We start from the raw sequence: 22483 nt of genomic DNA on the forward strand, positions 1-22483 counted from the left end.
AACCTTTCAAAAGTCTCTGACTTATGCTTGATTAAGTAGACATAACCATATCTACTATAATCATCTGTAAAAGTCACATAATAACGATTAGCATCCCTTATGGCAGTTTTGAAGGGTCCACACGCATCTATGTGCACTAGATCCAACAAACCTTCACCCCTTGCACAAGAACCAGTAAAGGGTGACTTTGTCATTTTTCCAAGTAAGCATGATTCACAACTATCATCTGACTTTAGGTCAAATGACTCAAAGACTCCATCCTTTTGGAGTTGGCCTATGCGTTTCTTGCTTACATGTCCAAGACGACAATGCCATAATGATGCTTTATCCAAGTTATTATTGTTAGAAGAATCAATACACAACCCATTATTTCCTAGGTTATCTACAACAGACACAACTTCATACACACCATCACAAAGTAATGCTTTAAAATAAAGAACATTATTAAAGAAAGCATTTATTCCACCAACTTCATTATCAAAAGAAAAAGGTAAACCCTTGTTTGTACAAAGCATGAAAGGAAATAATATTTCTTGCCATTTCAGGCGAGTAACAACATTTATTCAAATCTAATGTAAACCCACTACTTAGCAACAAAGAATAAACTCCAATATTGGTGACAGGTGAAGCTTTCCTATTCCCCATGATCAAGTTTATCTTTCCATGCTCCACATTCTCACTTCTTCTTAGTCCCTGCAAATCAGAACATATGTGAATTCCACATCCTGTATCAAGGACCCCAAGAGTTAGAATAGGGTGAGTTATTAGATAATATTGTGTAAATACCTGCATGGGTGGGTTTCACTTTCTCATCCTTAATATCTTGCTAGTACTTTGGGCAGTCCCGCTTCCAATGCGACTTTTCATGGAAATAGAAGCATTCAACCTCTTTTGGGTCAGAAGAAAGAGTGACGAAACCTTTCTTGGTTCCACTTGAAGAGGAGCCATCAAGGGTCTTACCCTTGGTACCCTTCGAAGGGTTCTTCCTCTTTTTCCCTCTACCTTTCTCGATTGCCAGGACAGGGGCAGAGTTTGGAGTAGGAGTAGGAGTGGTAACAACCGAATTACCTTTAAGACCTGTTTCAGCAGTCTTTAGGAGTCCTTGAAGCTTGCTGAGGGTAATTTCCTCCTTGTTCACGTGGTATGTCATGCGGAATTGATCATAACACGATGGTAAGGAGTGAAAAATGATATCTATTGCTAACTCCTCAGGGAAGTTCACATTTAGCTTCAGAAAACGGTCCACATACCTTTGCATTTTCTGCATGTGGCCCGTGATGGGTTCACCATCCTTCATCCGGGTTGTTATCAAGGAGGAGATGATTTCATATCGCTCTTGACGAGCACTCTGATGGTAGCGGTCCATCAAATCCTGGTGCATCTCAAAAGGATAGTAGTCCTCATAGGAGTTTAGGAGCTCTGCTGTCATAGTGGCCAACATGATGCATGCCACTTTGGTAGCATCTCTTTCATGTGCCTCATATTCAACGACCTCCTCAGGAGAAGCAGACGGCTCGGGTACCTTAAGCTCCTTGTCGAGGACATATTCCTTGTCCTCATACCGAGTGACCATCCTGATGTTCCTGATCCAATCCATAAATTTGGATCCATCAAAGATGACTCTCCCACAAAGATTCATGAGAGAGAAGGAGCCGGTAGGGTTTGAGCCAGAATCAGCATTATTGGAAGATATCTGAAAAAGAAGAGAACAAGTTTAGATTAGATATAAAGATAGTCCTTAATAAAACACCCAAATGTAATATTAAGGCTAGGATCCAATATATTATAACTTAGAAGAGGGATGTCGTAATCTAAGCTATAACATATTTGAAAGGTAGGTGAATGACGATTCACCAATTTCCAACATGAAAAACGAAATTATTAGGTTTTAATTGGTTTTTAGAAACTCCTAGATTCTTTTGAGATTCATTGAACTTTTCAATGGCATGTTTCAATCTCGAGTGTGCCCTTCATGTTTTGTGATTGGGATGCCGAGGATCACAAAACAAGGTGTGAAGTAACCATGCAAATTACATGGTACCCTTAATGTTTTTCACTCAATCGATGTGCCGGTTAGCCACACGCGCTCTACCGACCTATGAAAAACCTTAAGTCACCCTTTGCCTACCTTGTTAAGTCCAAGTTAGTGTGCCGGTTAACCACATACGCTCCACTAACGACTTAATCAGAGTGCAAAGTGTAATTTCATGGGTTAGCACCTTATTCACATTTTCCTAAAGTAACTAAGATTGGGAATTTATAAAAACATTTAGTTACTTTATTATAATCATTATATTTTTAATGAGAATTTTTTAAGTCATTGTCTTGGCCCTTCGGCTAACGACCCTCCACCGATCAAGGAAGCGGTGGGTGAGAGTGGACACCCATTAAGCTGCCATTTTATAGGCAACAACCTTATACCCCCCTTATAGATCAGCTTCGTGAATGAGGCCTACTAATGGTAAAAAGACTTGATCTTATACATATATATATATATATATATATATATATATATATATATATATATATATATATATATATATGTATATATATATATACATATATATATATATATATATATATATATATATATATATATATATATTATTAACTTATAATATTATAAAGTATAAAGGTTGAATTTTAAATTTTAAAATTTTAGGGGTTGGAACTAAAGTTTACTAGATGACTTTACATGTTCTAAAACTTGAGGGCAAGTTTTGTAACTTTACAAATCTTTTCAATTCATAACTTATGAGTTATTGTTTATTAAAAATGAAGACTCTTCATTTTTTTGTAACTTATGTGTTCTTTTAATGGATTTATTACAAAGTGACTTTTGGTTATCCAAAACTTGATGACAAGTTATGGACTCCATTAAAACACATCATGATCATGAATTAACTACCAATCAATAGCACATAATTCCTATGATCTTGCAAGAACTCATAAGAACATGAATATTCATATCAAAATTTCAAGAACATATGAACACATATAAACATGGAATTTTGATATTAGCCATTGTAAATGGATTAGAACAACCATTACACCATCTAAAACAAGTTTTATAAGACCAAAACAGTTTAGGGTAATGTTTCTAGTCCATTTCCAGCAGCAAAAATCGAAAATCTGCACTCTGCCTGGCCAACTCATCGAGTGCAAGAACTGACTCGCCGAGTTGGTTGAATTTACGCTTGGACTCGTCGAGTCCCCCCATGGACTCGGCGAGTCCCCTGTGCAGACAGCAAGAATTTCGACTTTTTCAGCTATTTTGCATCAAGTATCAAACAAACAAGCCTAGGCTCTGATACCACTGTAGGGTTTTAAGCATTCTAACACTCCTAAGGTGTTCATGCAACCCTGGAAACCTTGGATCTATGTTTGACTAAGATACATGCAAAATTGACTTTCCAAGGTTCATAATCCTATCTAGCATACATGGGGAACTTTTAATGTAAAAGTTAGCTAGAAGACATACCTTGTAGTAGTTTGGATTCCTTGAAAACCTTATGAGCCTACCACCCCAAGTGTGATGCCTCAAATGTCTCACACAACACCAAATGCTATTGGAATGACTTGACAGAAATGTAGAACACTTCTAAAATCGGTTTGCCCTCTCTATTCTTTCTACTAGTCGATTTTGGTGAGCTTTATGTTGCTTATATAGTGTGTTAAAATTAGGGTTACACCATGTAAACCCTAATGTAACATGACTCTTCATTTCCATGATCCATGGGTTTACACCTCCATGGAGCATCCATGGAGCATCCTATGGGTCTTAGCCTAACTTGATAATCCATGGAGCATTTAGCCCACTATACAAGTATGGATGATTTACACAATCAACCCATATATTTAATTAGTCACCTTTTTTATCACTTAATTAATTCTAAATTAATTCTTGATCAATACTAATTAAATAATATTATTAATATATATTAGAACTTATAATATATTAGTAAACCATAAGTGTTATTTCTCTCATTTTAGTCTATCCAAATGTCTGATGCCATGTAACCCAAATGGACCATGCCAAATTGGGTCAAGTACATACCAGAAATAGTTATGGACTTAGACACCTTATCTAACAAAAGGTATGCTTAGCAAGCTGGAAAGTCTTCACATAATGTTTTCTGGGGAAGTACAAATAAAGTAAGTAAAATCCCACACGTCTAGTGGGAAAAGTAATGTCAGATAAGGATAAAGGTGGCACTACTAGAAAAACAGCCTTTTACGACGCGCAATGCGTGTCATAAAACGTTAAGACGACGCGCAAATGCGTGTCAAGGAAGGCCCTGTCATAACGAGAGACGACACGCTTTTGCGAGTCATTTATTTACGACGCACATTTATGACACGCATTTACGACGCGCAGTTATGACACGCAATGCGTATCAATGAAGGCCCTGTCATAAAGGAAGACGACATGCATTTGCCTGTCGTAACCTTACGACGCGCGTTTAGGACACGCATTGTGCATCATTAAAGCCCCTATTATAAATGAAGGTGACATGCATTTGCGTGTCATAAACTTCAACAATCATTTACGATATGCATATACGACGTGCCTTTACGATATTCTTTTACGCATAATACAAACATATAGAAACAAATATATACCAAAACAATCAATTTCATCCAATAACATCATATATGGGCAACTAACATCAACAATCAGATATGAGCACTGAAACAATTCAAATACATGTTGGTAGCATTAAAAGTTGTTCATCCCTATTAAAAGAAACAGAAGACCGTAGACCAAAAGTAACAAATTAATCAAATAGCTAAAAAGTAATGGACTGCATGTATGCATTTAAAAGTTTGAGTATCCATCAAAAAACATAGTAAAGTTACCAACAAACATAGTAAAAGAGGAATATACATTTAGGTCATTTTGAATTTCTCCTTGGACAGTTGAATCAGGGTATGCAATGTTGTACCAAATTTACCAACAAATTAACGCACATACCTCAAAGAGGGATGGCCAGACCTAAAATCAATCTAAATTACTTCTATAAAAGATAACATCTCAATTTTTGACACTTCTTTATGGGCGTCTCGTTCTTGATGAAAATAACAGCAAAAGATGGAGGCTGGATACAGATTGTATTCTTTCCAAATTAAAAAAGAACTCAATGCCTGTAATTAAAAAACCTAACCAATATGTAATCATATGTTAATATTAGCCAACGTCACTGTTTAAACAGGAAAACAGAAGTGGGCTTGCTTGAATTGAGCATAAACATGGCAGTAACATTAGAACATATAAAATCGAACTTAAATTTCCTTAGAGGCTGATGACCATTTTCCAAAATTAAAATGGAATTACCCCAAAGTTCTTGATGTCCTCAATACTATGAAAAAAGAAGGGTACAAAGAAATTACTTTTGATTAGAAGGAGGTGGTAGGAAGCTTGGAAGAGGCAATCGACAACTCAACTGCTCGGACTTCCGTCTACAACACATAACACACAAACGAATGGAAAAACCATGAACCCGACTTCGCATCAGGAAAAGAGATGTTAGATACCGATTAACCCCAAAATGGAACCTGATTCGCTAGCCTAATAAAGAACCCAAAACAATTTAAATTATAAGAAACATGGAATCGATTTTTCCATGGGGATGAGGATGGATTAGAAAGGAATGTGAAAGGAGATTCATGATAATGGAAAATTTTAGTTTTCTTTGCCAACGATTATATTCCAGTTTGTGCCATTACCAAAATTTGCATACATATCATCACAACATAGTTGGAAACAAAACGTTGTGGGCAACGAAAGCTAGAATTTTTATACTCAGATGCAATACATGATACTTTAATGAAGTGGAAAGCACCAGATCTGATATCAAAGCAAAGGTAGTTCCATTTTTTGGCAAGAGAGAAAATGTGTCTCTTCAAACGAGTTGAATTCAAATGACGATGTTTTTTTATATATACGCTCAGAATGGTGGCCCGGGGGAAGATCTTGACTCGTTTACATTAGAGAAAGTTGATACAGTACTTGTTTCGCTATAAAGAAGTAGATCTGATGACAAATGAACAGAATTCGAAACGAAAAAAATTTGATCCATCATCTCTGATAACTCACGGAATTCGAAACGAAAACATACCTTAATCAGACCTAGGGCTTGTAAACTTAAGCATTCGTCACAGTCTCTAGGAGGTGAGGTGAACCCAAGGTCGCCGGTAGAAAAATATGAGTCGAGGTCATCGACAAGAGGTGATTCGAGGTAGAGAATGTTGTTGAAGGTCACCACCTTCAGGAGGGGAGTTGATTTAGCGAACGTGGTACGGAGCCATCATTGACAAACCCTAGAAAATGGTCCCTGTGATTTTTTGATAAGATAAATAGTCTAAACGCGCGTTCATTTTAAAAATTATAAAGCGATCTGATTATACGACACGCTTTTTATTTCGGGTGCCATCCGTGTTTTTTTTTTGTTCTGACACTAATTTTAGGAGACACATAAAAATGTGTGCCTTAAATCCTTCAAATTTTGGGAGAGATGAGATTATTTTTAGGGAACACACTTTTGCGTATCATAAATCGTTGTGTGTCATTGTTTGCGTGTCATTAAAGGCCTATATTCTAGTAGTGTGGGCTCAGTGTAGGTAGTCTCCATGTGCTAAAAAGAGCATTGGTGGCAAAAATGGATTTAAAGATTTAAGTTAGATAAAAAGGCCCTTTGACGTAAAGTCTAATGGTGCATTAATGGTGAAGATGGTCTTATTACCGAAGATAAAATCCGTATAACACATGGATGCACATGGAAATTTATTGTTTATTCACTTTTTAACTTAAGATATAAAAATATTGATTTTTTCAAGCTCTTTAATATCAAGCTCGGGAATGGGTGGAAACTAAGTTATAGAAGGACATGTGGTGTTGGGAAAGAAGTTTAAAGGATTATTTTCCTAGAGTTTTTAATCTTGAAACGAGTACAAAATGCAAGGTTGTTGAATGTTTTTTGAATGGACTATGGAGATAGAACTGTAAGAGACAAATTAGAGACACAACCGAAACAAAGAAACTTCAAAATCTTATGGACCAAGTTAATAGTGTGGAGTTAGATCCGTCAAAGAAAGATAATTGGAGATGCAACCCTAAAGGGGAAGGGAACTTTACAGTTGCTTTGTTAAGGTCTTATATTGATATGTAAGTTCTACATTCCAATAATGAAAATGCTAAGTAGAATAAGTGTGTGGTGTGTTGTTGGGAATATTAGGGTTTGTAGTGGAGATCTGGATACCGACTTGGATCGTGATATCACTTTCCGAACTGATATTTCTACCCTATGCCTGGGTTACAAGAAATTCAGCCTAGGATAATCCAAGTGAACACTTACGATTCTAGGCACAGAAATCGTAAGCTAATATGCTAGAGGATTCTGTGAAAGTGTGATGAAAAACGAGAGCTTAAGATCGTCACCCTCTTCTGAAAAGAAGAGCTGTTTATATAATAAACGATATTAGGGTTTCATTAGGTTGGGCCGTCATTAGTTGTTTCGGAAGCAAGTAATATTAATCCGGATTTAATGAGGATTTAGGGTTCCTAAAACTAACGAATTTCGTTAGTTTTACCATAAACACCCTCAAGAAATTGAATTTTCCACTATGGGGCTCTGCCCCTTGGACCCCGCTAGGGGCGCTGCCCCTTTGGAAACCCCGGACCCCAGGGGCGCTGCCCCCGGACCCCTGACTAGTCGTCGAACCGGCTTCTAATTTGATCTTATACATGCGTGCACTCCGCACAACCCCGTACATATAATAAAGTACAAATTATGAAGCCCCTTAGCTCACATGTTAGTTCCAGTTACTTAAAATGACATGGTGACACTAAAATCACCAACAATCCTCCCCCATTTTAGTGTAACCCTTGAACAAACATAACCTTTGTCAAACAGACCAAACTAGTACATAATGAAAATATCTAAACGATTGAATTTCCACTTAGTATCATACATTTTCAAATACTCGAGAATCAGGGTGTTCTAATAATTGAACCCATCAACCCATTTGAATACCAGAAAGTAAAATGCATACTAGTTTATTGAATTTCTAGCAAATTACAACTTGACACTATTATAAAGCTGTGTGTCCCAATCCTCTCATGATCGTATCAAGGTCAAGTCCACAAACTCTAGAAATGCGGCTACACTTCACAATCACGTAGGTAACTCCTTTCCATGTATCTGCACATACATTTATCAAAGGAATTATTAAGAAGTTAAACTTCAACCTGGCTAACATGCAGAACCGAACACATACGTGGGATGAATACTTCCTGTGTTCTAATCTATAAGTATGAGCTTTCCACATTGAATTCAACTCCTAACATTATATTAGGAGGGAATTGGGTGTCTCATCATTATAGAATTAAATGGACTTTAATCTCATCCCGATTACAGACTTGTGCACTAAGTCTCTTGTCAGACCTTTAGTCAAGTGATCTGCCAAATTTTGTTGCGATTTCACAAACTCAGCCGAAATCACACCATTCATGATTAGTTCTCTAATCATACTATGTCTAACACCTAAATGTCTAGACTTGCCATTATAAACCTGGGTATATGCCTTAGCCAAAGCAGATGCACTATCACAAAGGATAGAAATAGGTGTTATTGGATTAGACCACAAAGGAATATCATAGACTAAATTCCTTAGCCACTATGCTTCTTTACCAGCAGCTGATAACGCAACAAACTCAGATTCCATTGTCGAGTTTGTAATGCAAGATTGCTTCTTGGAAGCCCAAGAAATGGCACCTCCCCCAAGCAAGAATACCGAACCAAAAGTTGAGGAATGGTCCTCCATGTTGGTTATCTAACTTGCATCCGAATGACCTTCTAAAACCAAAGGACTTACCATATAACTCAAGCCATAATCCATGGTTCCCTTGAGATATTTAAACACTCTATTCACTGCTTGCCAATGTTGAGCACTAGGATTACTAGTGTACCTGCTCAACTTACCCACAGCAAAAGCAATATCAGTTCTGGTACTTGTCATGGCATACATCAAGCTACCAATAGCCTTAGAATATTCCAATTGTGAAATAGGAACACCATTATTTGGCATTAATTTCAAACTTGGGTCCATAGAAGTACTCACAGGAGAACAGTCGGTAAAATTAAACCGCTTGAGAATTTTCTCAATATAATGACTTTGAGTCATTACCAAACCTTTGTTCATCCTTTTAATTCTTATTCCAAGAATTACATCAGCCTCTCCTAAATATTTCATAGAAAACTTAGATGATAACAATTTCTTTGTTTCATCTACTTGATTTTGGTCGGTACCAAAAATCAACATGTCATCTACATATAAGCAAATGATCACCCCAGCTTTAGTAGCATCATCAAATCTACTATAAACACATTTGTCACATTGGTTTGTCTTGAAACCAGAGGACAAAATAACTTCATCAAATTTCTGATGCCATTGTTTAGGCGCTTGTTTCAGCCCATACAAAGATTTGACAAGTTTACAAACCATATGCTCTTTACCGGGCATAATAAAACCTTCAGGTTGTTTCATGTAAACTTCCTCATCAAGATCACCATTTAAAAAGGTTGTTTTCACATCCATTTGATGAATAACCAGATTGTGGATACTTGCCAAAGCAATCAACGATCTAATAGTAGCAATACGTGCAACCGGAGCATACGTATCAAAGTAGTCAATACCGGGTTTTTGTCTAAAACCTTGGATGACTAACCGGGCTTTGAACTTGTCAATAGTCCCATTAACATTCATTTTCTTTTTGAAAATCCATTTGCAACCGAGTGGTTTAAAACCTGGAGGCAAATCAGATAACACACATGTGTTCTTCTCAAGAATTGATGACATTTCATCATCAATTGCTTCCTTCCAAAAGGCACTATCATGAGACTCTATGGCCTCTTGATAAGTCTTAGGATCATCTTCAATACTATAGCAATAAGAGTATTCAAGATTAATTTCATCTCTTGAACCTTCCATCAAATACAGTTGGAAGTCGGATCCGAAATTTTTCGCATGCCTCTTTTGCTTTTACGAAGCTCTTGTGGTTCTTGCACATTACCACCATCTTGACTTTCTGAATTTTGATCTTTAAGAGCACCAAAAGTCAGATCCTTAGGCCTTTGAATCGATGAAAACCGCATCTCATCAAAAATTGCATCTCGTGATTCGATAACAGTGTTAACCGAAACCGAATCATTAGGTTCTATTACATAAAACCTATATGCCTTGGAATGTTCAGCATATCCAATGAATATGCAATCAATTCCACGTTCTCCCAAATTCTTCTTTTTGGGCTCGGTGAGTTTTACAACTGCCCGACATCCCCATACCCGAAAATAACTCAAATTCAGCTTTTTCTTGAACCAAAGTTCATATGGGACTATTTTGTTCCTTTTATTTGGAACCCTATTTAATAAATAGCAGGCCGTTAACATGGCCTCTCCCCAGAATCCTTCACTTAATCCCGAGTAAGACAACATCGAGTTTACCATTTCCTTTAAAACTCGATTTTTGCGTTCAGCAATACCATTCTGTTGGGGCGTATAAGGTGCCGTGGTCTCATGAATGATACCCACTGATTGGAAGTATATGGGATCCATATATTCACCTCCCCTATCAGTCCTGAGATATTTAACCGAAATGCCCAATTGCAATTCCACCTCGGTTTTGTATATTTTGAATTTATCTAAGGCTTCATCCTTAGAATGCAACAAATACACAAAGCAAAACCGAGTGCAGTCATCAATAAAAGTGACCACATATTTTTTATTTCCCAAAGAAGGAGTGGAGTGGAAATCACACAGGTCACTGTGTACAAGTTCCAAAAAAGCTGAATTTCTAGTGACACTAGGAAAGGGTTGTTTTGTCACTTTTGTAAGCATGCATGTTTTACATTTATCAGATGTCATATCAAAGGCTGGAATTAATCCATCTTTTGACATCTCATGCATCTTTCTAAAGTTGACATGACCTAATCTTACATGCCAAAGCATAGATTTATTAACATTAGAAGCAGAAGATACAAATGCAGAATTCCGAACAAGTAATAATTTGTCAACAATATTCAAAAGAAACATTCTATTATTTAAATATCCAAAGCCAACAAACATTCCACCCTTAGACAAAACAAACTTATCCGACTCAATAACTTGTTTAAAACCATCAGAATTCAAACAACTAGAGATAGCAAGATTCTTGCGAATCTTGGGAACAAACAAAACATCAAATAACCTAATTGTCTTTCCAGAAGTAAATTCAAGACACACGACACCTAAACCACAAATAGAAATAAAAGAATCGTCTCCCATTTTCAGCACCGACCCATCTTCAAGCGGAGTAAATGTTTCAAACATCCGTTTATCCTTGCATACATGGTTGGTTGCACCGGAGTCGATCCACCAAGCAACATCATCATCCTGCACATAGAATGATTCAGGGATAAATGAAACATAATAAACATAATTCTGATTAGAATTATCAAAGTTAGTCAAAAACTGACCTCTTTTAACTTGGGCCGAAGACCCGTTCACTTTCCCATTGGCTCCACTGTTTCCAGCACCATTGTTGCCCAAATTCACACGACAATCACGCTTGCAATGCCCAACTTGATTGCACCTCCAACAAACCAGATCCTTTCTCTTTTTGTTGGAGTTGCTTGGGGCATATTCCTGCTTACGTTTGCCATGTCCTTTGTGGTTTGGTTCCTTGGTTTGTTTTCAACCATATGAACCGAGGGCTGTCCAGGTTCAACTTTTCCTTTGGGTTTTTCAGATTTGTCACTTTCCTTCGCACGAAGAGATTCTTCAATACGAATGTGACTAGCAATTTGAACCAATGACAGTTCCTCCTTTTGATGTTTCAAGTTATGTTTGAAGTCTTTCCAGGACAGAGGCAGTTTGTCAATGATAGTGGACACAACAATGGATTCATCCATATTCATACGGTGCAGTTTAAACTGACCGTATATGCCAAGGAGTTCATTATACTGCTCAGTGACAGACCTTGAATCTTCCATCTTATAATTAAAGTCACTGACCAGAAACTTCTTGCTAGAAGCATCCTTAGTAATGTATTTCAGTTCAAGGGTGTCCCACAACTCCTTGGCACACAAGGCTTCACTATAGATATCAAATAATGCATCAGATATACCGTTCAGAATATGACCTTTGCAGATGTAGTCATCATTGTCCCACTTCTGTCTCTTTCTTGTCTCTTCAGCTGTCTCAAAAACACCTTCTGCAGGCTCTGCTGGTCTTGGAGTAGTCAACATGTATGCTGCTTTCAAAGTAGTTAGCATGAAGTGCATCTTCTTCTTCTAACGCCTGAAGTCGACACCTTCGAACTTCTCCAGTTTGGAAAACTTGGTAGTCATCTCGCGGATTGAGTCACACATCTCCAGGAATAGGAAATATCAGTTCGATTGTTGGGAATATTAGGGTTTGTAGTGGAGATTTGGATACCGACTTGGATCGTGATACACTTTCCGAACTGATATATCTACCCTATGCCTGGGTTACAAGAAATTTAGCCTAAGATAATCCAAGTGGACACTAACGATTCTAGGCACAGAAATTGTAAGCCAATATGCTAGAGGATTCTGTGAAAGTGTGATGAAAAACGAGAGCTTAAGATCGTCACCCTCTTCTGAAAAGAAGAGCCATTTATACAATAAACGATATTAGGGTTTCATTAGGTTGGGCCATCATTAGTTGCTTTGGAAGCAAGTAATATTAATTCGGATTTAATGAGGATTTAGGGTTCCCAAAACTAACGAGTTTTGTTAGTTTTACCATAAACACCCTCAAGAAATTGAATTTTCCACTATGGTCCCAGCCAGGGGCTCTGGCCTTTGGACCTCGCTAGGGGCGCTGCCCCTAGACCCCGCCAAAGGGGCGTTGCCCCTATAGAAACCCCGGACCCGGGGGCGCTGCCCCCGGACCCCCGACTAATCGTCGAACCGGCTTCTAATTCGATCTTATACATGCGTGCACTCCGCACAACCCCGTACATATAATAAAGTACAAATTATGAAGCCCCTTAGCTTACATGTTAGTTCCAGTTACTTAAAATGACATGGTGACACTAAAATCACCAACAATCCTCCCCCATTTTAGTGTAACCCTTGAACAAACATAACCTTTGTCAAACAGACCAAACTAGTACATAATGAAAATATCTAAACGATTGAATTTCCACTTAGTATCATACATTTTCAAATACTCGAGAATCAGGGTGTTCTAATAATTGAACCCATCAACCCATTTGAATACCAGAAAGTAAAATGCATACTAGTTTATTGAATTTCTAGCAAATTACAACTTGACACTATTATAAAGCTGTGTGTCCCAATCCTCTCATGATCGTATCAAGGTCAAGTCCACAACCTCTAGAAATGCGGCTACACTTCACAATCACGTAGGTAACTCCTTTCCATGTATCTGCACATACATTTATCAAAGGAATTATTAAGAAGTTAAACTTCAACCTGGCTAACATGCAGAACCGAACACATACGTGGGATGAATACTTCCTGTGTTCTAATCTATAAGTATGAGCTTTCCACATTGAATTCAACTCCTAACATTATATTAGGAGGGAATTGGGTGTCTCATCATTATAGAATTAAATGGACTTTAATCTCATCCCGATTACAGACTTGTGCACTAAGTCTCTTGTCAGACCTTTAGTCAAGTGATCTGCCAAATTTTGTTGCGATTTCACAAACTCAGCCGAAATCACACCATTCATGATTAGTTCTCTAATCATACTATGTCTAACACCTAAATGTCTAGACTTGCCATTATAAACCTGGGTATATGCCTTAGCCAAAGCAGATGCACTATCACAAAGGATAGAAATAGGTGTTATTGGATTAGACCACAAAGGAATATCATAGACTAAATTCCTTAGCCACTATGCTTCTTTACCAGCAGCTGATAACGCAACAAACTCAGATTCCATTGTCGAGTTTGTAATGCAAGATTGCTTCTTGGAAGCCCAAGAAATGGCACCTCCCCCAAGCAAGAATACCGAACCAAAAGTTGAGGAATGGTCCTCCATGTTGGTCATCCAACTTGCATCCGAATGACCTTCTAAAACCAAAGGACTTACCATATAACTCAAGCCATAATCCATGGTTCCCTTGAGATATTTAAACACTCTATTCACTGCTTGCCAATGTTGAGCACTAGGATTACTAGTGTACCTGCTCAACTTACCCACAGCAAAAGCAATATCAGTTCTGGTACTTGTCATGGCATACATCAAGCTACCAATAGCCTTAGAATATTCCAATTGTGAAATAGGAACACCATTATTTGGCATTAATTTCAAACTTGGGTCCATAGAAGTACTCACAGGAGAACAGTCGGTAAAATTAAACCGCTTGAGAATTTTCTCAATATAATGACTTTGAGTCATTACCAAACCTTTGTTCATCCTTTTAATTCTTATTCCAAGAATTACATCAGCCTCTCCTAAATATTTCATAGAAAACTTAGATGATAACAATTTCTTTGTTTCATCTACTTGATTTTGGTCGGTACCAAAAATCAACATGTCATCTACATATAAGCAAATGATCACCCCAGCTTTAGTAGCATCATCAAATCTACTATAAACACATTTGTCACATTGGTTTGTCTTGAAACCAGAGGACAAAATAACTTCATCAAATTTCTGATGCCATTGTTTAGGCGCTTGTTTCAGCCCATACAAAGATTTGACAAGTTTACAAACCATATGCTCTTTACCGGGCATAATAAAACCTTCAGGTTGTTTCATGTAAACTTCCTCATCAAGATCACCATTTAAAAAGGTTGTTTTCACATCCATTTGATGAATAACCAGATTGTGGATACTTGCCAAAGCAATCAACGATCTAATAGTAGCAATACGTGCAACCGGAGCATACGTATCAAAGTAGTCAATACCGGGTTTTTGTCTAAAACCTTGGATGACTAACCGGGCTTTGAACTTGTCAATAGTCCCATTAACATTCATTTTCTTTTTGAAAATCCATTTGCAACCGAGTGGTTTAAAACCTGGAGGCAAATCAGATAACACACATGTGTTCTTCTCAAGAATTGATGACATTTCATCATCAATTGCTTCCTTCCAAAAGGCACTATCATGAGACTCTATGGCCTCTTGATAAGTCTTAGGATCATCTTCAATACTATAGCAATAAGAGTATTCAAGATTAATTTCATCTCTTGAACCTTCCATCAAATACAGTTGGAAGTCGGATCCGAAATTTTTCGCATGCCTCTTTTGCTTTTACGAAGCTCTTGTGGTTCTTGCACATTACCACCATCTTGACTTTCTGAATTTTGATCTTTAAGAGCACCAAAAGTCAGATCCTTAGGCCTTTGAATCGATGAAAACCGCATCTCATCAAAAATTGCATCTCGTGATTCGATAACAGTGTTAACCGAAACCGAATCATTAGGTTCTATTACATAAAACCTATATGCCTTGGAATGTTCAGCATATCCAATGAATATGCAATCAATTCCACGTTCTCCCAAATTCTTCTTTTTGGGCTCGGTGAGTTTTACAACTGCCCGACATCCCCATACCCGAAAATAACTCAAATTCAGCTTTTTCTTGAACCAAAGTTCATATGGGACTATTTTGTTCCTTTTATTTGGAACCCTATTTAATAAATAGCAGGCCGTTAACATGGCCTCTCCCCAGAATCCTTCACTTAATCCCGAGTAAGACAACATCGAGTTTACCATTTCCTTTAAAACTCGATTTTTGCGTTCAGCAATACCATTCTGTTGGGGCGTATAAGGTGCCGTGGTCTCATGAATGATACCCACTGATTGGAAGTATATGGGATCCATATATTCACCTCCCCTATCAGTCCTGAGATATTTAACCGAAATGCCCAATTGCAATTCCACCTCGGTTTTGTATATTTTGAATTTATCTAAGGCTTCATCCTTAGAATGCAACAAATACACAAAGCAAAACCGAGTGCAGTCATCAATAAAAGTGACCACATATTTTTTATTTCCCAAAGAAGGAGTGGAGTGGAAATCACACAGGTCACTGTGTACAAGTTCCAAAAAAGCTGAATTTCTAGTGACACTAGGAAAGGGTTGTTTTGTCACTTTTGTAAGCATGCATGTTTTACATTTATCAGATGTCATATCAAAGGCTGGAATTAATCCATCTTTTGACATCTCATGCATCTTTCTAAAGTTGACATGACCTAATCTTACATGCCAAAGCATAGATTTATTAACATTAGAAGCAGAAGATACAAATGCAGAATTCCGAACAAGTAATAATTTGTCAACAATATTCAAAAGAAACATTCTATTATTTAAATATCCAAAGCCAACAAACATTCCACCCTTAGACAAAACAAACTTATCCGACTCAATAACTTGTTTAAAACCATCAGAATTCAAACAACTAGAGATAGCAAGATTCTTGCGAATCTTGGGAACAAACAAAACATCAAATAACCTAATTGTCTTTCCAGAAGTAAATTCAAGACACACGACACCTAAACCACAAATAGAAATAAAAGAATCGTCTCCCATTTTCAGCACCGACCCATCTTCAAGCGGAGTAAATGTTTCAAACATCCGTTTATCCTTGCATACATGGTTGGTTGCACCGGAGTCGATCCACCAAGCAACATCATCATCCTGCACATAGAATGATTCAGGGATAAATGAAACATAATAAACATAATTCTGATTAGAATTATCAAAGTTAGTCAAAAACTGACCTCTTTTAACTTGGGCCGAAGACCCGTTCACTTTCCCATTGGCTCCACTGTTTCCAGCACCATTGTTGCCCAAATTCACACGACAATCACGCTTGCAATGCCCAACTTGATTGCACCTCCAACAAACCAGATCCTTTCTCTTTTTGTTGGAGTTGCTTGGGGCATATTCCTGCTTACGTTTGCCATGTCCTTTGTGGTTTGGTTCCTTGGTTTGTTTTCAACCATATGAACCGAGGGCTGTCCAGGTTCAACTTTTCCTTTGGGTTTTTCAGATTTGTCACTTTCCTTCGCACGAAGAGATTCTTCAATACGAATGTGACTAGCAATTTGAACCAATGACAGTTCCTCCTTTTGATGTTTCAAGTTATGTTTGAAGTCTTTCCAGGACAGAGGCAGTTTGTCAATGATAGTGGACACAACAATGGATTCATCCATATTCATACGGTGCAGTTTAAACTGACCGTATATGCCAAGGAGTTCATTATACTGCTCAGTGACAGACCTTGAATCTTCCATCTTATAATTAAAGTCACTGACCAGAAACTTCTTGCTAGAAGCATCCTTAGTAATGTATTTCAGTTCAAGGGTGTCCCACAACTCCTTGGCACACAAGGCTTCACTATAGATATCAAATAATGCATCAGATATACCGTTCAGAATATGACCTTTGCAGATGTAGTCATCATTGTCCCACTTCTGTCTCTTTCTTGTCTCTTCAGCTGTCTCAAAAACACCTTCTGCAGGCTCTGCTGGTCTTGGAGTAGTCAACATGTATGCTGCTTTCAAAGTAGTTAGCATGAAGTGCATCTTCTTCTTCTAACGCCTGAAGTCGACACCTTCGAACTTCTCCAGTTTGGAAAACTTGGTAGTCATCTCGCGGATTGAGTCACACATCTCCAGGAATAGGAAATATCAGTTCGATTGTTGGGAATATTAGGGTTTGTAGTGGAGATTTGGATACCGACTTGGATCGTGATATCACTTTCCGAACTGATATATCTACCCTATGCCTGGGTTACAAGAAATTTAGCCTAAGATAATCCAAGTGGACACTAACGATTCTAGGCACAGAAATTGTAAGCCAATATGCTAGAGGATTCTGTGAAAGTGTGATGAAAAACGAGAGCTTAAGATCGTCACCCTCTTCTGAAAAGAAGAGCCATTTATACAATAAACGATATTAGGGTTTCATTAGGTTGGGCCATCATTAGTTGCTTTGGAAGCAAGTAATATTAATTCGGATTTAATGAGGATTTAGGGTTCCCAAAACTAACGAGTTTTGTTAGTTTTACCATAAACACCCTCAAGAAATTGAATTTTCCACTATGGTCCCAGCCAGGGGCTCTGGCCTTTGGACCTCGCTAGGGGCGCTGCCCCTAGACCCCGCCAAAGGGGCGTTGCCCCTATAGAAACCCCGGACCCGGGGGCGCTGCCCCCGGACCCCCGACTAATCGTCGAACCGGCTTCTAATTCGATCTTATACATGCGTGCACTCTGCACAACCCCGTACATATAATAGAGTACAAATTATGAAGCCCCTTAGCTCACATGTTAGTTCCAGTTACTTAAAATGACATGGTGACACTAAAATCACCACAATGTGTAAGGCTAATATGATTAGGTAGAAAATAATCCTTAATCATATTTCTATGAAAGATAACCTTGATAAAATAGGCATAAAATGAATAGAATTTTGTGTGATTTATGCTCAGAAAAAACAAAGTCGATAGAGAACTTACTATTTGATTTTGGGTTTATAAAAGTGGTCTCGAGTAAACTAAGCAAATGGTGGGATTAAAATGTTTCAGGACTTCAAAACTATGGCGATTTAGCAGGGATATTGGACAGGTGGAAGGATCTAACCCAAGAACAATGGGTTTTGACAGCATCATATGTGACATGTCTTGGTGTACATGGAGGTTAAGAAATGACATGGTGTTCATGAAGAAAAAAGGATGCATCGAGGTGCTCTTTATTGATGTTAGACTTCCGCATTTTATGTGGATTAGATCTAGATGTAAAATTTTGAATACTTAATTCTTAGAGTAGTTGAGGTCCCTTAGTAAAGCCTTACAATCGAAGTAATTCTTGTTTTCTCTATAGCTATGTCCTTGTTAGTAGCTCTTCTTTAATATATTTGTCGTTTAAGAAAAACATTACTCTTCACTTTTCAACAAATCAATAGGAAAGTTCCACCCCAATTATGATAAGTAAGAAACTCGTAGATTTCATATCCTATATGATTTTAACCTTATTATGAAGAACACCCAAACACTTATAGTTTAGAATACTCCAATCACCCACCACACTATTATGTAGACATGATAACTTCCTAAAACTTTCAATATTCAAATCCTATTTTGTTTTGCCACATTAGCTTGGATTTTCTATGAATACACTAGTCATTCACCCCCACAAAAGGTTGAGGAGAAGCAGGGGTAAATCTAAATAGGAGATAGGGGCTGGTGCCCTCAATGGCAAAAAAAACTTTTAATACTTTCCCTCAACGAATACTTGAAATGCAATGTATAAACCTATTATCTAGTCAAAAAATGAAGTTTCTATCTACCTACCATCTTACACATTTATTTTTACGAACTTGATTGCTTATGGATTATCAATTTATTATAGGACTAATGAAGTAGGTTTAACAGAAAATGCATAACTATGGTAACATATGTTGGAACTAATGATCAAGTGACACATTTTCATTTCTCTATTCATAAATAATGTATTGTAAAAGTATTTATGAAGTTTACTCTAAAGTGATGTGTTGTCATGGTTTCATTAGTTCCCACATGTGTTGCACTGATCGTGCATTTTCCATTAAACCTTCCCCTAGGATTAATAACATAAACTTTATTATAATTTAATCAAATCCACCACATCATGGTGGGTCAAATGTTGTTAAAATATATAACATTTTATTTCTCTATATCAATGTATAGTTGCTCTCAAAACTATATTCATGACCAATGGTTAATTGTTTTGATAGGTGTACAAGTTGATTTTTTAGCCCTTTTTTGTTATAGAAAAAATAATTGATTATATTATAAACAAACTCACCCGATAACTCTTAAAAAAAAAGCAAAACAAAACAAAACAAACCGGCCCCAAAACCAAAATTTTCCGATCGACTATTTTGTCATTTGATGCAAGCGGGAAAAACATGTGTTTAAAATCTTGGATTTGGCTACTACCCCCAATTATCAAAAATCTTGTATCCGCTAACTGGGGAGAAGTCGGGAGAACATAAAGATATATATGTTTGGTCCCGACGAAATGTTTATGCAATATATATGTTTTTTTATCAAAGCTTTCATGATCGAACTCAGTAGGGAGTTTTCTCTCTTTTATTATAGATAAAGGGAGATGATTTGTACACAACAATTTTTCTCCATACACAACAATTGGTGCTTTAAAATGTTGTATTGTACAACTCTATAATTCATAAATTGTTGTGTATGGCAAAAAACTGTTGTGTACGAATCACTTCCCATACAAAAAGTGTTAAATGGACTTGGTGTCCTTATTAAGGTGGAGATTGTGGTGTTTAGTGACATAAATACTATGCCTAAAGGTCTAATTTGTAAATAATTGTATTATAGAGTTTGACTTTGAGCGCTCTCAAAAGTGGACTTGTTTAGTTTTTTGTTACACTTTCATTGTGTCGTATCTCTCTGGTCGCAAACATGCAAGAGAAATAATAGTGGATCTTGATGAATATGTTTGTATTCTAATGATTCCATAAGGTAGTTTAAACCACATTTCTTGCATAACCTAGTCCAACCATGTTAAATTCTCTGTATCTTGTAGTTACAATTTTATATATTTTGGATGACTTATTTAGCTTATTCAATGGCAAAATATTGTTAGTTTGTGTTCTTGGTTGGACATTTATTATTATCGGCTTAATTTATTTATATATAATATGTAAAAAATATTGACAACAATAATATTGAGATTAACAAATTACATACTTGCTTCAGGTCAACTTCTAGGCTTTGATAAGTTCATTCCATCATATGCTACTGCAACTAACAAAGAAATCAGCATTGGAGTAAACTATGGCAGTGGGGGTAGTGGGATTCGGAAAGAAACGGGAAGTCATATGGTAATCTTCATTTGCAACTAGACTCCTATAACATGCATTTTATTTAATGGTATACTAAGAAGCCTTAGAAATCACGTTTCTTGATGGAAATTCATTTCCTTACAAATAGGATTTCCATGTTATCAAGTCGCTTTAGAAATTAATTTGGCATTTTAATGATGATAACGGCTAAACTACATCTATTTAAATTTGGTTGAATTTATCCTTAAGTATAGCTACTTTTTCCATTAACTCTTGAGACATAATAAATTTATATGCATTTTCTTTCATCACAGGGTGATCGCTACAGCATGGATAGGCAATTACTTCATCACAAGTCCATAATTTCACGAATTTCACGCTTGAAAAAGAATACAAAATTCCTAAGAAAATGCATCTACATTGTAAATATAGGAAGCAACGATTACATCAACAACTACTACATGCCCGACCTTTACAATACAAGCCACATGTATACCAAGCGTCAATACGCAAAAGTACTTATAAACCAGTACTCTGGACAACTGAAGGTACACATATTATAATTCATCTATTCTTTATCTAGGTTTATGGTACTATTTTTCCTAAAAAGGGGCTTGCTCATTCTCATCTCCCTTTCGTGTTGCTAAAACTACATTCTTAGAACGACATGTCAACTTAAAGTTAAAACCTTTGAGATTCAAACATGAGGCAACTCTTTTTGGAATGCTTAATAATGCAAGCATGTTTCTAACATTTTGATGTATGATAGAGTTTGTATAGTTTGGGGGGCAGGAAGATTGCGGTGTTTAGTCTGGCTCCTATTGGGTGTAGCCCAATTTATATAAACAAATTTGGCACATACGGCAAACCGTGCGTACAGAAGATGAATGAGGCAGTTACATTATTCAATGATAGGCTTAAAGCTCTTGTTCATACACTTAACCATAAGAAATCAGATGCAAAATTCACCTTCATCAACCTTGGGAGCATTTTGTCACCTCTAGGAGGTAAAGTCTGGGTAGTAATGAAACTAGATTCACATGGACAAAACTGGTTTCATGGCTTAATTAATTACTATATAACTCCTCAATGCAATTAGGTGTATGCATATATGAAGCATGCTGCATTTTTCAAAAAAAAAATTATGAATCAAGTAAAAAGTTACAAAGTAATGTTTAAATGTTAAACAAAATATATGAAAGTTCATTAGAGTTGTAAGATGCATATTTATATTTCAGATGTGCCCATGCCAAATTCTCCGTGTTGTCTAGTAAGAAAAGATGGACAATGCATTCCAAAGTCGATTCCTTGCCCTATGCGGTCTGTCTCTATTTTCTTTGATGGTTTACATCCGACAGAAGTTTCTAATAACATCATTGCAACAAGATCATATTCTGGAGTTTCACAAAAGGACGCTTCCCCATATGATATAAGCCAATTAGCTCAACTTTAATGTTGAGTATGACTAAATGATACACATATTTTCTGCAATAAGGTGTGCCATGAAGTGTTACGTACTATGCTATATTGTTTCATTTGAGAAACATGCAAGCCATTAGGACATTTTCTATGGATTAATATCATCCATCTCTTTCAATAATCTATAAGAAAGAAGTGATCGTTTTCAAAAAAAGCAAGGTCACGAT

General features: G+C 36.9%; 1 protein-coding gene across 1 annotated transcript in view; it reads left to right on the plus strand.

Moving 5' to 3' along the window:
- Positions 1 to 22483, plus strand: part of LOC145109912 (GDSL esterase/lipase At1g29660-like) — a 33184-nt gene extending 10701 nt beyond the window's left edge. The window contains exons 2-5 of the mRNA XM_079047029.1: positions 20752 to 20876; positions 21152 to 21385; positions 21607 to 21844; positions 22076 to 22483. Coding sequence (XP_078903155.1) covers positions 20752 to 20876; positions 21152 to 21385; positions 21607 to 21844; positions 22076 to 22290 — 812 coding nt within the window. The 3' untranslated portion in view covers positions 22291 to 22483. The remainder of the gene's footprint in view (positions 1 to 20751; positions 20877 to 21151; positions 21386 to 21606; positions 21845 to 22075) is intronic.

Source organism: Lactuca virosa, chromosome 4, assembly GCF_052849685.1.
Source record: "Lactuca virosa cultivar CGN04683 chromosome 4, Lactuca_virosa_CGN04683_v6, whole genome shotgun sequence".
Classification (NCBI taxonomy): Eukaryota; Viridiplantae; Streptophyta; class Magnoliopsida; order Asterales; family Asteraceae; genus Lactuca; species Lactuca virosa.